This window comes from Tachyglossus aculeatus, chromosome X1 (genome assembly GCF_015852505.1).
Source record: "Tachyglossus aculeatus isolate mTacAcu1 chromosome X1, mTacAcu1.pri, whole genome shotgun sequence".
NCBI classification, from domain to species: domain Eukaryota; kingdom Metazoa; phylum Chordata; class Mammalia; order Monotremata; family Tachyglossidae; genus Tachyglossus; species Tachyglossus aculeatus.
Genome location: NC_052101.1, coordinates 108,560,507 through 108,577,727, shown reverse-complemented (window position 1 = coordinate 108,577,727; position 17,221 = coordinate 108,560,507). Strand labels below are relative to the sequence as shown.

General features: G+C 45.8%; 1 protein-coding gene across 1 annotated transcript in view; it reads left to right on the top strand.

The window, feature by feature from the left end:
- The first annotated feature begins 973 nt into the window (after window positions 1–973).
- Window positions 974–17,221, top strand: part of SLC6A11 (solute carrier family 6 member 11) — a 100,974-nt gene continuing 84,726 nt past the window's right edge. Inside the window, exons 1-5 of the mRNA XM_038772445.1 lie at window positions 974–1,158; window positions 1,491–1,723; window positions 5,409–5,543; window positions 5,674–5,814; window positions 7,162–7,252. Of these exons, the coding sequence (XP_038628373.1) occupies window positions 1,504–1,723; window positions 5,409–5,543; window positions 5,674–5,814; window positions 7,162–7,252 (587 nt within the window). The 5' untranslated portion in view covers window positions 974–1,158; window positions 1,491–1,503. The remainder of the gene's footprint in view (window positions 1,159–1,490; window positions 1,724–5,408; window positions 5,544–5,673; window positions 5,815–7,161; window positions 7,253–17,221) is intronic.

Sequence of the window (17,221 nt, the reverse complement as noted above, 5' to 3'; positions counted from 1 at the left end):
ACTGGTTTCTCTGCCCCCAGCCTCTCCCCTCTTTCAGTGCATTCTACACTCAACTATACAAATCACCTTTTATTCCAAATGCTTCCCTTGCACACCTTCTTCTCCTTAAAAACCTCCCCGTGGCTCCCCCTTTCTTCTAACATTAAACACAACCTCTTGGTCATCCGCTGGCTCCTCTTTACCTATCGGTTGTTGTCTCCTCCCGAACAAGCTTCCTACCTTTTCTCTGCTCTTAACTCTTCCAACTGCGCTTTACAGATGATACCTTTCTCCTGCCAAGAGCTCCTTCTCCCCTGAGTTTCGCCAAACTACATCCCCCCTCTCCTCTCCCCTCCCCTCCTCCAGAAAAACACTTCCTCCAGAAGGCATTCCCTAATTAATCTCCCACCTTCCCAGTCATGCCATCCTTTCAGCCCATCACCTCAGCGATCGTGTATAGATCTGTTTATTTGCTTGTTATTGGCTTATCCACGTGTGTTGGTTATTTATATCGACACTTACGCGCTTTTAATCATTGTATATTCATCCACGTATGTCTCCTGCCTCTTCTCGCCCCCCGCCGCTCCCCCCCCAACCCGCACAGACCCCTTAGACTGATGAAGCTCCACGAGGGCTTCTCCGGTGTGTGACCCCCAGGCAGCGAGTGCTGTGCACACAGTAGGAGGTCGGTCAGGACGGGGGACAGGTACTCTGAAACTCTGGGATGAGGAAGGGACCCGGCAGGGTCAGGCACCAGGGTCTCCGACCCGAGGCGCAGCCCAGGTTTTCCAGGGTCCTGTCCGCTTTTCGCCGCTCGCGGCGATTCCCTGCGCTCTGGGTGGAAGCGCGAATCGCTCCGGCCTCGGATGCGTGGGGCTCGCCGCGCGGTCCCCGCGGGCCCGCGGAGGGGAGTGTCTGGGCTCCTTCTCCCCCGCCGGGGAGGGCGGGCGCCTGGGCCGACCGGACAACTGGCGAGCCGGAGGCTCCGGGAGCCGCATGTGCAGCCCCCGCCCGCGCGGGGGGCAGCGGCGGCGGCAGCAGCGGACGCATCCTCAAGGCGGGGAGAAGCCGCGGGAAGGACAGAGGAAGGGAGAAGAGGGTGTGCGTCGTCCCGCTCGACCCCCTCGGGCCAACACCTCCTGCGGCCGGCCCGGGATCGAACCGAGCCGACCTACACCCGTGAGTAGGCGCCCCCACCCCCACCCCGCTCAGCCCGGCTCCCTCCCTCCCTCCCTTCCGTTCCGCTCCTCCCCGGGTCCCCGTTCCCCGGCCCTGGCACGAGCTCCGGTCCCGTTAACTTGGCTCCCTCCCCCGCCCCCCTCGCCGCTCTCTTCCTCCCTCTGCCCTTCCCTCCCCCTCCTCTCTTTTCCCTTCCGCCGCCCCCCCCCCCCGCGGTTCCCCCCGCACCCTTTCCCCTTCCACCGCGCCTCCTGAAAACCCAGCCCGCCCCGGGCGGCCCCGCAGTGCCAGGGAGCCGGGGTGTCACCGGCGCGCTCCGCTCTCGCCCGCAGGCTGCTCGGAGCCATGACCGCGGAGAAAGCGCTCCCCATCGGCAACGGCAAAGCGGAGGAGGCCCGGGACCCCGAGGCCTCCAGCGCCAGCCTGGTCCCCGGCGGCGACAAGGCGGTGCATGAGCGGGGCCACTGGAACAACAAGGTGGAGTTCGTGCTCAGCGTGGCCGGAGAGATCATCGGGCTGGGCAACGTGTGGCGCTTCCCCTACCTGTGCTACAAGAACGGCGGAGGTGAGCAGCCCCGCGCCCGGACAACCCCGCATCCCTTCCACCTCGGCGACCCTTCAGCCAAGTTTCAAGGGGCGCCAACGCGCGCCCTCCTGGGAGGGTCCCCTCTTGATGGGCGCGAGTCGGGTTATCCATACTTTCGAAATCTATCAATCACTCGGTGGTATTTATGGAGCGCTTACGGTGTACAGGGCACTGTACTAAGCGCCTGGGACGCAGTTCGGTGTAGCAGAGTTGGTAGACACGTTCCCTGCCCCCGACCAGCTGACGGGAAGCAGCCTATGGGGTCCTCGAGATGCCGCTATGGAGGGACAGTGTCACCTGTGTGTACTGGGCGGGGGGTGTGAAGAAGGTGACTAGCAGGGTAAGGGGGCTCGGGAAAGATGGGGTCCAAATCAGCAGTAGTATTGTACTGATGGGAGGGAGAGGGGAAAATCTGGTTTCCCCTATTATTCTCACCACTCCGGGTGGTTTGTTTCCACCAGATCATCCCATCTGTTCACCTAGTTTCAGGTGCCATGTGCTTATGTGTATGCTTCTCTCTGCGAGGGCCTTGGAACGTGTATGTGGGAGTTGATGTGAGGATTAGGGGAGGAGAGGAAAAAGTTCACTCTGCTCTGGAAGAGAGGAACCACCGATCATGAGAGCACTGAGCTTGCTGTATTCTAGCCTCCTGAAGTTATGAAGTAACTTGGGAAGACTGTTTGCAAGGGAAGAGGAAAGAGGCAGAGAAAGTTGGTGGGCTCACTGAATGATCTGACATTGGTTCTATGTGTTCCCGCTTCTACAGAGAGTAGTTGCAATCTTCGTAGCAAGACGAGCTGTGGGAAAAGTGACTTAAACTCTGTTACTCTCCTAAAACTGAAAACAGCTGTGGCCACATTGGGCTTTGGGGGAAAATAGAGGTAGGCCATATGAGGTCTATCTGGAGAATCATGACTTTCTGTCACTCAGTTCTTCCCCGATATTTCGATCTGTCATCTCAGTGTCTCAGAGATATGTAGGTGCTGGGTTTGAGGAGCTATGCCTTGAGGGAGAGGGGGAATTTTGAACAAGGTAGGTGCTGCTGCTTTAAACCAACTTTGGAAATTGCTGCTCACCTGGGGTAACATCATAATAATAATAATGGCATTTATTAAGCACTTACTATATGCAAAGCACTGTTCTAAGTGCTAGGGAGGTTACAAGGTGATCAGGTTTTCCCACGCGGGGCTCACAGTCTTAATCCCCATTTTACAGATGAGGGAACTGAGGCCCAGAGAAGTTAAGTGACTTGCCCAAAGTCACACAGCTGATGAGTGGTGGAGCGGGATTTGAACCCATGACCTCTGACTCCAAAGCCCGTGCTCTTTCCAATGAGCCACACTGCTTCTCATCCCCAGTGAGTGTTAAAGACATTGGTATTGTTTCCTGTCTGGACTAATTAACGGGATTATTAGGAAGCATCTATGCAGTATAGCTGAATTTGATAACTAGGCAAGCAAGGAGACTGAGTTAAGAATTGCTGAGAGTGAGATACTCTCCCACCAGGAGGAGAGTATTCAAGCTGAGGCGATTTCTCACCGATACCACCCTCTCTCCTTTTGGGCATTGCCAGAATCACCCACCTCCATCAGAAAATATGTCCCCAACCAGATGCCTCCACAACTGATATTCTCTTGGCATGGTTTGTATAAGCTAATATGCAGGTGATTTGGCTTTCTTCCCTTCTCTGTTCTGAGTAGAGAAGAAGCAAAGTAAGTAGCCAAGTGATAGCTCTAATTTGTATAGAAGTGCTCTTCCACTTCTACAGAGCCTCTTGTAAGAGGCTTTACCAGTGCTGGAATGATGTTTGGAGCAAGAGAAAATGGCACTTGACTTTGGTGCTCTTCCTTGGGGACATTCATAACATTAATAAATTAGGCCAACTCCACAGAGCCTGTTTTGCACTGGTAATGGAGTGGTTTTCCAATGTATTTTTTGCACAAGAAGGAGCAAGGTCTGTAAAACCAAAGTGTGCATTTCTGCATGAATCCTGTTTTAGGAAGTCTCTGAATGTGTTCATCAGCTCAATAACTGATTCTTGATATTATGTTGCCTGTCTACTCTCATGTGAAAACCTTTCCCTCTTTTTTTTGAGCTAATAAAAATCCTGCTAATGATAAGTTTAACCATGCAAATTAATGGAAGGCTCCCTTTCTGGTAAATCAGAGACTAATCCTTGAAATTTGCATCTTCTGTACTAGAAAACTTATTTATCCATATGAATCCTCTAGCTGGGATGTATTGACCTAAGGACAGTTGTTGTGTAAGCACTGAATGAAACACTTTTACGTACTGCAAAGGTTCAGAGACATTTTCAGGTTTCAGATCAGCAGTTAGCAAGTAATATTGGTGATCCTCTGCTCTAATTGGTTGCGTGGATTTAAAATTCATCTGGCATGGCATAGCAAGGCTCCCTTTTATTGCTGTTCTAATTCAAAGCCACTCCCAGTGAATATACTTTTCAAATATTTATATTTCTCCATTTTAAATGATTCAATTCATTGTGACCTATAGCAGTTCAGTGTTATTTTTGTTTTTCTTGGAGTAAAATGTTGAAAAATAGTCACTTTCCACTTTCACATTCAGAAAGGAAAGGGATCTAGATGTAGGCATGTACTGGTGCCCAGGCTTATCAAGGTTGAAACCTCTTACAAGGGACTTAATTCATTTTATGCTATTCTCACAGGATAGTAAAGAATAGGGGAGATGATGGACCTTTGAACGGACAACTGCGTTAATCTATTTTAACAATTATTTAATTTATTACATGATTTTTACTATTTGTCACATCAACTCAATTGTCCAATGAGTTGATGAGAGGTGTGTGTGTACATAAAGGGTAAGGATAAACAGTCACTTTTCTGAGTGTCACACTATTAGAGCTCTTTGAAAGGCACAATAAATACATGGTTACAGGGGAAACAGTGCCATAATATAGTTAGATTTTCAAAAGCTTCTGCAACAGAGACTTTAAAAAGCAACTGACTAATCATGGGATTGGAGGGTATGGATAGAAAACTGGCTTTGTGTTCTTCCATTTTGTCTCTCCTACTAGATGGTAAGCTCTTTGAGGGTGGTAATCATGCTTCTTCTTTCAAATGTATCCCTAGCACCTAATACAGCACTAGGAAGCCTGTGGCTGCTTAATGAATGCTTGTTGATGATTTGTTTTTCTCATGGAAATTTTAAAAATGAAATAGACATTGATTCTGCTCATCATGGTTCTTAGAACAGTGCTTGGCACATAGTAAGTGCTTAACAAATACTATTATTATTATTATTATGAACCTTAAAGCTTGGAGCTTATTTGTTCCTTTCCTTTCCCTTCACCTCATACACAGATGCTCAGATGTTTAACTCTTTAAATATTAACTATTTTAAATCTGTGATTTTTTTAAATTGTTGTTGTTCATGGAAAAAAATCACTGAAGGTCAGTCCGAGCCCAGGGAAACAAATAAAACAGCAGCTACTATTCCTGAGTTAATTATTTTTCTTTCTTGAAGCTATTTTTGAATGAAAAGTGCAAATAACTAGAGAGAGATACGCACTGGCTATTGAACATCCACATTCAGGTTTCTGGAACAACTGGCATTTCAGATTGTACAACATTAAAATCTTAAGTAATTTTGTTGAATTGAAATTCCCTATCACATCTTTTTGCAGGTGCTTTCCTAATTCCATATGTGGTTTTCTTCATCTGCTGTGGAATACCTGTATTTTTCCTGGAGACTGCCTTGGGACAGTTTACTAGTGAAGGTGGCATTACATGCTGGAGGAAAATTTGCCCTTTATTTGAAGGTAATGAAATTAATCTTAATGATCATCTTTCACTAGTCTCAGGAATTTTAAAATATGAGATTGAGCAGGTAGCTCAAAGTGGTTTTGAGAGGAGAAAGGTATGTCATTTTTTTTCCTTGCTTTATTTTAGGCATTGGATATGCAACGCAAGTCATCGAGGCACATTTAAATGTCTACTACATCATCATCCTGGCATGGGCCGTCTTCTACTTGTGTAACTGCTTCACTACTGAACTCCCATGGGCCTCCTGTGGGCATGAGTGGAACACAGGTATGTACACAGCAATGTAGCTGCTATAAGAAGTATTATTGCCCTCTTCAAGGCCATTCTGAAGAAGAAGAGAGATTGCTATTCTGCATTGCAGGATGTATGCTTTGAACAGCATAGTGTGTCCTGTGTGTTGGTCATACACAGACCCAATGGGCAGCCCCCATGTACCAACACACACTGCTGCTGTGTTTTGTATAGAAATTATGGCTTCGTTAGTACAGGTCAGTGTATCCTCGTTTCGAAGCATGTTACCAAAGCTACTGTTACCCATAAGAGAAAACAAAATTACATTTAAGACTGGCAGGTAAACTAGATGTGTGGAAGTACCTGAACTCAGGTGAGCATCAAGTCATTGTATCTGAATCTTTGTGCTTGGTGAGGTCAGTGGTAAGGACAATTCTGGTTTTTAATGTTTACGTATGTTCACATTTAAGTTGATCAACTTTTATTATTCGTCCATGTTTACATTGCTCATATAAGTTAAATACTGTGGAACTACATTGAATGTGTCTTTCCACAATAACGTGCTGTCTATTATTTCCTATGGGAAACTATTTTCAGCTCAATGTCAGAGCTTAGTTTCACTACCTGCACATAGTTGGGGATGCCTGTATCCATCCCTGCCTTTTGGGTTTCTCCAGGACTCACTGGGGTCAGCAAGGATGCAGCCTGAGCCCCTGAGAACTGAAGCCATGATCTGAGAACCAGAGATTGATCTCTGGCTAGGGTTTAATGTGTGTATCACTACCTTCTTTTGTCTTCTCTCTGTGTCTTTTTCTCACTTTTACTCTCTTGCTGTCTGTTTCACCCCCTCTCACTGACTCTCTGTCATTACCTTTATTTTCCAAATCTGTCACTCTATTGTGTCATCAGCTTTCTGGCTTTCCAATGCATTTTCATTGTGAGATTCATTTTAGTGTGCTCACCATGGATCAGTATGTCTTCCTTTAGGTCGAGCCCTCTCTGAGGTATTTGGAGTCTTGTTTCTCTTTGGAACTTTATCCCTGTTGTCCCAGGTCTCTATTTCAGAATCATCCAGGTGGTTGCGGAACTATTGACTGGGCAGGCTGGGCTGTGTGTTTGCCCATATTCTTCCTACGAATTGCTCTGTCAATTTCCACATACAATAACGTAGGTGACGTATCCAGGGGTACATGGTCCTAAGCTTGCTGCCATGCCCTGGATTGCAGTTAACTAACTACATGCCATTCCATGAGCCTTGTTGCAGAGAGCAGCCAGGGGAACCACTCTGAATGTATTATTAGCCATATGTGTTTTCTGTGATTGACAGAACACAGGTGTATTCCCTTATCTGAAGGGCAATTTCCTTTTGTTTTCCTATTATAGAAAACTGTGTGGAATTCCAGAAGCTGAACATGAGCAACTGCAGCCAGCTCTCCTTGCAGAATGCCACCTCCCCAGTCATGGAATTTTGGGAGTAAGTGAAAACAAGCTTTTCACTCTTTCTCACTTTATCATTTCTTCTCACAGGTTCTGAAAAATTGCAGTTCATTCATTCAATCATATTTATTGAGTGCTTGAGAGCACAGTACTAAGAGCTTGGAAAGTACAGTTCAGCAACAGAGACAATCCATGCCCACCCATTCTAGACCCCTTTGGAATGCTTAAGGCTGTGTCTGCTTTAAGATAGCAGTAGAGGCGGAGAGTGTGGCCATGCACAACTGGGGGTAGGGAGTGTAGATAGATATCAGCTTCACCTAGTTGATAAATGGGACAGAAGCCTTCTGGCCAGCCATTATAGGCATTACCTGTTACCTGGAGGTGACCCCTGGGAATGTGGTGAGTAACAAAGACAGAAACAAGGATGGCACAACATTCAAGTTAGTCTTATTTGTGAGTTTCTTCGTTTAGCTTGTAGGTGGTTATTTGAACTTAGGGCTCTCTCTTTTTTTTAAACCAGTCCCTTGGGAACTCAGCTGCTCCTGTGAATAGCTCACCAACAGAGGAGAGAGCCAGGCCACCCTCATTCTCTCTCTTCACTTGCTCCACCATAAACAAGAAGTGACACCTCTTACCTGGAGGTTCCAGAGAGTTGGGTGGGCATGCGCCTGGTCCTACCCAGTTGGAGACAGAGATAGTTTGGCAAAGCTGAATGGGGAGGGTGTTCCAGACAAGGGGAAAGAATCAGACAACGAAGAGTTGAGAAGAAGGGATAGTAGGAAGTTAGCATGAGCTGGGATGTAGTGGGAGAAGAAAGCAGATGGATAAGAAAGATCCAGCTGAGGGAGTGATGATGGCTGGCAGGATTGTTCTGATTCTCTACTCTGACCTGGAATGAAATGGGCGGAAACAATGAACAGTCTTTCAGTAAAACCTGGAGAGCCAGTGGTGAGTTCTCTGAATAACATATTAAAACACTCAGTGGAGAAAGTGCTGGTCTGAGCTTCACGATTTTGCTTGAATAGAAACTTAAAATATAAAGTGTCTCTGAAAATATTTACTTCTGTAATATATTCAGGCATGATGCACTTGCCTAGCACTAATATCTGGATGAACTCTGTGTGTAGAAATAAGCACAGAAAGCGTGACTACATGATCCGTCCCCCTCATTCTCCCATTTTATGTTTTCTAACACAAAATGTTTTTCGGGGCCTCCCAATACCACAGATTGTGATGATACTGGAGGGTGAGACAAGCATTCTTGAGACTTCTATTCAATTTATTAGCAGGATTGAGGAAGAAAATTTTCCTCCTATGCATCAAAGGGAAAGGCAGACAGTGTCATGGACCAAAATCAGTGATCAGAAGTCACACAAATGGGAATGTTCTGCTTAGACTAGATCTAGAGCCTTTCCATCTACTTTTTAATTATTTTTCCATGCATAGCTTATCCATTTTATGGATTGTCCAAGGCAGATTTTTTAAGCCCTCACCAGCCCTCCTTCCCTTCAGTGTACTCTCACACTGTGACATGCTTCCCCCATTTTCTATTGCCAGCTGTATTGTATTATTCACACTACTTCCATTTGTTTTCTATTGATCACTCCCTACTCCTGGAAACATTTTCTCACCTGTGTTTCTCTGACATGACACTTTCAGGTTAATGATAGCATTTAATTGCTAGCATTTAATTTAATGATAGCATTCAGGTTCTCCTCCTACATGGCCACTCCTTCTCAATCTCATTCATTTATTCTTCTTCCACCTCTTACTCCCTAACTATAGCCCTGCACTTGATCTGGTGGTAAGAGCCTTACTCTGGGAAACAGGAAACCTGTGTTATCAATCAATCAATGGTATTGAGCACTTACTGTGTGCAGAGCACTGTACTAAGTGCTTGGGAGAGTACAATATAACGAGTTGGTAGACACGCTGTCTACCAACAAGGAGCTTACAGTCTAGAGGGGGAGACAGATTCTAATGTAATAAAATTATGGATATGTACATAAGCACTGTGGGGCTGAGTATGGGGTGAGTAAAGGGTACAAATCCAAGTGCAAAGGCGATGCAGAAAGTAGTTGGAGGAGAGGAAAGGAGGGCTTAATCAGTGGAGGCCTTTTGGAGGAGATGTGTTTTTAATAAGGCTTTGAAGGTGGAGAGTGTGATGGTTTGTCGATATGAAGAGGGAGGGAGTTGCAGGACATGGGCAAGGAGTCAGTGACAAGATAGATGGGGTTGAGGTACAGTGAGTAGGTTGGCATTAGAGGAATGAAATGCATGGACTGGGTTGTAGTAGAAAATCATAGAGGTAAGGTAGGGAGGTGGTGGGGAGTTAAGATTGCTTTAAATCCAAAAGAAAGAAGCTTCTGTTTGATGCCAAGGTGGATGGGCAACCACTGGGGGTTCTTGAGGAGTAAGGAAACATGGACTAAATGGTTCTGCAGAAAGATGATCTGGACAGCAGAGTCAAGTGTGGACTGAAGTTAAGAGAAACAAGAGGCAGGGAAGTCAGTAAGGTTGCTGATGCAGTAATTGAGACCGGAGAGGAAAGGGCTGATTTTAGTGATGTTGTGAAGGTTTAGCCAACAGTTGAGTATGTGGGTTGAATTGAATGAGAGAGATGAGTTGAGGATAATGCCAAGGTCATGGGCTTGTGAGACAGGGAGGATGGTGTTGCTTTCTGCAGTGATGGGAAAGTCAGGGTGCCAAGGTCATGGGCTTGTGAGACAGGGAGGATGGTGTTGCTGTCTACAGTGATGGGAAAGTCAGGGGGAGGGCAGGGTTTAGGTGGGAAGATGAGGATGTCTGTTTTGGACATGTAAAGTTTGAAGTGTTGGTGGGTCATCCAAATAGAGATGTCCTGAAGGTTGGAGGAAATACTGCAGAGAATGAGAAAAGTCAGGGCTGGAGATGTAGATTTGGGAATCATCCACATAGAGATGGTAGTTGAGGCCATGTGAGCATATGAATTCTCCAAGGAAGTGGGTGTAGATGGAGAGTAGGAGGGGACCATGCACTGAGCTCTGAGGGACTCCCACAGTTAGGAGGCTGGAGGCAAGGAAGGAACATGTGAAAGAGACTGAGAATGAGTGGCCAGACACATAGGAGAGGACAGTGTCAGTGAAGCCAAGGTTGGTTAATATTTCCAGAAGAAGGAGGTGGTCCACAATATTGAAGGCAGCTGAGGGGTCAAGGAGGATTAGGATGGAGTAGAGGCCATCAGATTTGGCAAGAAGGAGATCATTGGTGACTGTAGAGAGGACAGTCTTGGTGAATTGAAGGGAGTGGAAAGGCAGATTGGAGGGGGTCAAGGAGAGAACTGGGAATTGATTGAGACTGTGAGCCCCATGTGGGACAGGGACTATGTCCAACCTGACTTGCTTGTATCCACCCCAGCACGTAGTACAGTGCCTGGCACAATAATGCCACAATTATTATTATTAATTGGAGGAGAGAAAGTGGAGGCAGCAGGTGTAGACAGCTGCTCAAGGAGTTTGGAGATGAATGGTAGGAGGGAGATGGAGCGATAACTGGAGAGAGTCAGGGTGTCAAAGGAAGGTATTTTTAGGCTAAAGGAGATGTGCATGTTTGAAAACAGTGGGGAAGAAGTCATTGGAGAGTGATCAGTTGAAGACGGCGGTCAGGGAGGGAAGAAATCAGCGGGTAAGTGTTTTGATAAGGTGTGAAGGGATGTGGTTGGAGGCACATAGAAGGGGTAGGTTTTGAGAGGAGGGAGGTCTCTCTTCAGACACTGCTGGGAAAGATGGGATCAATCAATCAATCATTTGTTGAGCACTCTGTGCAAGGCACTGTATTAAGCATTTGGGAGAGTATGATACAACAATATAACAGACACATTCACTGCCCACAAGGAGCTTACAGTCTAGATGGAGAGACAGCCATTAATATAAATAAATATAGTACAGATATGTACATGAGTACTGGGGGCGGAGGTGATGAATAAAGGGAGCAAGTCAGGGCGATGCAGAAGGGAGTGGGAAAAGAGGAAATGAGGGCTTTGTCAGGGAAGGCCTCTTGGAGGAGATGTGCCTTCAGTAAGGCTTTGAAGTTGGGGGAGAATAATTTTCTGTCTGATATGAAGAGGGAGGGCATTCCAGGCCAGATGCAGGAAGTGGGCGAGAGATCAGCAGTGAGATAGATGAGATTGAGGTACAGTGAGCAGGTTAGCATTGGAGGGGCAAAGTGTGCAGGCTGGGTTGTAGTAGTAGAGTAGGGAGGTGAGGTAAGAGGCAACAAGGTGACTGAGTGCTTAAAAGCGGATGGTAAGGAGTTTCTGCTTAATGAGGAAGTGGATGGGCAACCACTGGAGTTTTTTGAGGAGTGGGGAAACATGGGCTGAACGTTTTTATAGAAAAATGATCCGGGCAGCAGAGTGAAGTATGGATTGGAGAGGTAGGAGGCAGGGAGGTCAGCAAGGAGGCTGATACAGTGGTGGAGGAGCCAAAGAAGGACAGGAGGAGGGAGGGACTAGAGAAGAGCATGGGAAATTTTAGGATTGAGGGGACGAAGAGACAAGGGATCTGAGGAGGAGTTAAATTTTCGAAACAACTGGTGAGGGCAATGAGTATGGGAGTCAATAAGGATGGAGAAATAATGTTGCTGAGAGAAGAGGGCAGAGTTAAAGCAGGAAAGGATTTCTGGTATCTGGATTTCTGCCCACAGTGCTCTGTGGCTTGTACACAGGAGTGAAGGAAGCAGACTGGAAGTGATCCAGGGCTGTGGCTAAGTGGTACAAGATTGGTGAAGGGATAGAGGAACATGTCAGTATTTATTTATTTACTTATTGGGTACTTACTGTGTGCAGAGCACAGTATTAAGCTCTTGTGGGAGTACAGTATAACAGATACATTCCCAGCCCACAACGAGCTTACGGTCAGTTGAGTTCAGTAGAGAGGGTGGTGTTGAGGGTGTCAATTTGGTTGTCAAGGGCAAGGAGTTTGGGTATGGAGACCGAATGTGGCATGATAATTTGAGAAAATTGGTGCGGGTCAAAAGATTGGAAATCTCTGTGAGGGAACAGAAGAGATTTGTGGGGAAGGGGGTATGTAGGAGAGAAGGCAGACAGAGGAATTTCAGAGTAGGTGAGGGTAGAGATTGTATTGTGATTAGAGATGGTGCGATCGAGTGTGTGTCCATGTTGGTGAGTGGACGAGGTGAGGTGGAGCAGGCGGTCAGTGATGGAAAGTGGGCAGCTGAAGATTCATCAGGAACATACATATGGAGAAGCAGTGGTGTCTAGTGGATAGAGCATGGGTGTGGGATTCAGAAGGACCTGGGTTCGAATCCCAGCTCTGCCACTTGCCTGTTGTGTGACCTTGGGTAAGTCACTTAACTTCTCTATGCCTTAGTCACCTCATCTCTAAAATGGGGATTAAGACTGTGAACCCCATGTGGGATGTGGACCGTGTCCAACCTGATTAGCTTGTATCTACCCCAGTGCTTAGAACAGTGCCTGGCACATAGTAAGTACTTAGCAAATATCATAAAAATAGTCTCCAAGGATTAATGTAGGAATAGAGAAAGACAGAAGGAATGTGAGAAAGGGATTGAAATGGTTCAGAAAGTTGGAGGGGACCTGGGGGGTAGTGGATGAATGACTGGTATCTGGGCACTCAGTGCAGTGCTCTGCACACAGTAAGCGCTCAATAAATATGATTGAATGAATGGAGTGGATGGTAGAGGTGGATGATATGGGCTGGGAAGGGAAAGAGAGGGATAGGGGAGGTGGAATGGTGCAAAAGTGGCATTGGGAAGCAAAAAGGAAACTCACTCCTCCCCCTTTCCCAATGAGTCTCATGATTAGAGAAGATGAGGTCCCCTCTAGAGAGAGAAGCAAGGGAGGTAGTGTCATCTAGGTAGAGTCTGGTTTCAGTGATGGCAAGGATGGGCAGTGATTGGGAAGCTTTCCCATGATGGAGTGGGGGACTTCATTTGGCTGGGAGGGAGGGGCATGGATGGAGGGGGTAGCCCAAGGCATTGGTGGGGGCGTTGGATGGCAGTGAGCTGACAGGGCTTGGTGTGATGGAAGAATGAGGGGCAGAGCTGGGACAGGGTAACAGGGAAGGGCTGGGGGAGTAGGGGGAGGGTGGGGAGGGGTTGGATGGAGGGAGATGAGGGGGCATGTTGGGAAGGAAGAGCAGACAGGTATGGGCCGATTATAGGGAGTGGATTGAGGGGACAAGGTGGGGCCAGAGAAGTTTAATAGTTACGGGTGAAGTTGTCAACAGCAATAACTAACTGCTTCCTGTTACAGTCTTGGTTCGACTTGTTGGGACTATGTCCTCAGTGATGAAGTTTTCTGAGTGAAGAGTCACCCAGGGTATTCCATAAGGTGGATAGATCCAGAAGATATCCTGAAAAGTAGCTGGCTAATGTGGGAGGAAGGTCATTTCTAGACTGTGAGCCCGTTGTTGGGTAGGGACCGTGTCTATATATTGCCAACTTGTACTTCCCAAGTGCTTGGTAACGTGCTCTGCACACAGTAAGTATTCAATAAATACGATGGAATGAATGGCTCTTCAGTACAGCATCAGCCCTATGTTGCCATCACCTTGGTTCTAAATGGGTCCTGCACATAAAAAAATACATTCACCTGCACTTTAAGTTGTGCTGTACTTTTGCTTGTTGCACTCTGTGCCCCAGCAGGAACATGGCTAATAGGAATGAGAGTGCTAGTCCCAAACCATTAGCCCTATAGTTAATTCCTTCACGCAGACTTGAGTCTCATCCACTGTTCCTGATAGACCCATCATCTTTCCCAAACTCTGGGTGTTCCACAACGCTGTTTTGAGTTCCTTACTTTTCTTGCTCTATACTCACTCACAAGGCTTCAACTTCATGTTTTAATATGGATGACTCACAAAACTGTCTCACCAGTCCCAAACACTCTTTCATTAAACAGTCTCACACTTTCTCTTGATTTCAGGGCATCTCCACGTTGCTGTTCCTCCAGCACCTTAAGCTGAACTCCTCATTTTCTGCCCTAAATTTACTTCTCTCTTAACATCCCTAACTCTGTCGACAACACCACCATCCTCCCTGTCCTAGAAGCCCACAACCTAGCTGTCATTTTGGACTCCTCACTACCTTTTAACCTTCACATTCAATCTGTTCTTTACTTTCTACCCCAGTGGTCACCACTCTGGATCAAGATCATGTGTCTCTCAAATAGGCTATTGTGTCAGTCTCCTTCACTGTTCTCCCTGCCTCCAACATCTCTTCTCCTCAGTCTACCTGCCACTTTACAATCCGGTCACCTTCCTAAAATGTTCTGTTCACACCTCTTTGTTCCCCTAAAACTTCCCATGGGAACCTATTTCCCTCGGCATCAAGTAAAAACTTCTCACAATTTGCTTCAAGGATCTCCATCAATTCTCTCTTCCTTTAGTATCTTCCCTCTTCACCTGCTACTTCTCAGCCCATACTCTATGCTCCTCCCAAGGGAACCTTCTCATTCTCCCTTATCCTCATCTCTCCTGCTTCCAGCCCCTTGCTTATGCCCTCCGTCATGCCTGGAGCTCCCCCTTTCAAATCTGTCAGACCACAGGTCTTCCCATCTTCTCCTATTGAAATCCCATCTCCTGCAGGAGAACTTCCCCAATTATTATTTCTTCTTCCTAGGTCACATCCTTCCAACTACCACCCATAGTACTTATATACATAGCATTTATGTGTACTATTCTATTTTGAGTCGGTTCCCCCCCCTTGTTAGATGGTAATCTCTGTGAGGGCAGGGCATATGTCTTTTACCTCCATCGTACTCTCCCAAGCCCTTAGTACTGTGTTTGGCACCCAGAAGGTATGCAATACATACTATTGCTTGATTCTATTAGCTCAAAAATCAGATAAATGATAAATGACTATATTAAAATCACCAGGTACGTGAAGTTCATCAGGCGTTCAGAATGTGTAAGTGATTCATGAGCGTTTTGTAGGACATTATGGGAAGTTGGGACTTAGCATCACCTTGGGGTTCTATCTCCATTATTGTGTGCTGAGAAGATGCTAACCAGGTACTAAACCTGCCCAGCCCTTTAATGCAGGGAAGCAATTATCTATCGTCTTTAGTCATGGAAAATTATTTGGACATAATATTCCCTCACTTTCCCTCTTCAAAGTGGGACATTCTCCAGTCCTACTTGGGAATTTCAACAGATTTTATTGTGACTATAGGGAGGAAGAAGGCAGGGGAAGAGCAGAGTGGAAATAATTCTGCACATGGTATAAAGGGTTTACTTCGAAGTTCCCAGGATGAATTTTGAATGATGCCCTTAAAAATGATTTGAGCTTCTTCTAAGTGTCACGTTGGTTTTCTGCTTGGCTTATAATGTTGAGTTTATTATTGTACCTCCGGTTTAATGATGTTATAATAATGATTATATGAAATGGGAGCTGGAGTGCTACTTTGTATTTCCTCTGTGGTTGGTAGCACAAGCCATTAATAAGTAGTCACAACAGTGAACATTGGCACAAATAAAGGTTTGTGTTTAATGACCCATGAATGGCTGTTAGCCATGTGGGACTGATAAATGCAGACATTTATCTACAAAGCTAGGATTAAATATGTGCGGAAAAAAATTTCACCAGAAATTAAAAAAACACAATCTCTTTCTCACCACCAGACCAATCCCCACCTTTGTTTTGGGCTTCTCCTTGGAAGTCTTCCAGGCACCTGCACACCCTGTCCTAACTCACTTCCATGGGAACCAGTTACTCTTTACTAAACCTAAACAGAAACTTGGTGGAAAACTCAAGGATGCAGAGGTGATTGGACTTTGGTCCAGAACTCTAGTTCATTCATTAATTGAAGTGCCCAGTTTCTACACAAGCAGGATCAAATCAGAACGGGCCTCTGACCCTCTGGGTTAATAATAATAATAATAATAATAATAATGATGTTATCTGTTAAGCACTTACTATGTGCCAAGCACTGTTCTAAGGGCTGAGGTAGATACAAGGTAATCAGGTTGGACACAGTTCCTGTCCCACAAGAGTCTCACATTCTTAATCCCTATTTTACAGAAGAGGTAACTGAGGCACAGAGAAGTTGTGACTTGCCCAAGATCACACAGCAGACAAGTGGCAGAGCCGGGATTAGAGCCCATGACCTCTGACTCTCAACCCTGTGCTCATGCTGCTTTGTTTCATCTAGCATGCCATAATAGGTTGTAGAAGGAAACCCTATGGTATATCATTGCAGCTCTAACTCTAACCTTGTGCTACCATATTCTCTTATAAATTTGCTGTCTCTTTCTCTCCTTTCCCTAAATTTCTGGATCAAAACTATCTTTACTCTTGGTTTTTGTACATCTTTTTTAAAAAAATGGTATTTGTTCAGTGCTTACTATGTGTCAGGCACTGTACTAAGTGCTGGGGTAGATACAAGACTAACAGATTGGACACAGTCCATATCTCACCTTGGGTTTACAGTCTTAATCCCCAGCTTAATAATAATAATGATGGTATTTGTTAAGCGCTTACTATGTGCCTAGCACTGTTCTAAGCATTGGAGTAAATACAAGGTAATCAGGTTGTCCCAGGTGGGGCACACAGTCTTAATCCCCATTTTACAGATGAGGAAACTGAGGCACAGTGAAGTTAATTTATTTTACTTGTACATATTTACTATTCTATTTCTTTTGTTAATGATGTGCATATAGCTTTAATTCTATTTGTCCTGATGATTTTGACACCTGTCTACATGTTTTGTTTTGTTGTCTGTCTCCCCCTTCTAGACCGTGAGCCCGTTGTTGGGTAGGGACTGTCTCTATAGGTTGCTGACTTGTACTTCCCAAGTGCTTAGTACAGTGCTCTGCACACAGTAAGCATTCAACATATATGATCGAGTGAATGAATGAATGAAAGTGACTTGCCCAAGGTCATACAGCAGAGAAGTGGCAGAGCTGGGATTAGAACCCAAGACCTCTGATTCCCAAGCCCGTGCTCTTTCCATTAGCCATGCTGCTTCCCAGTTATTTCATTTTAC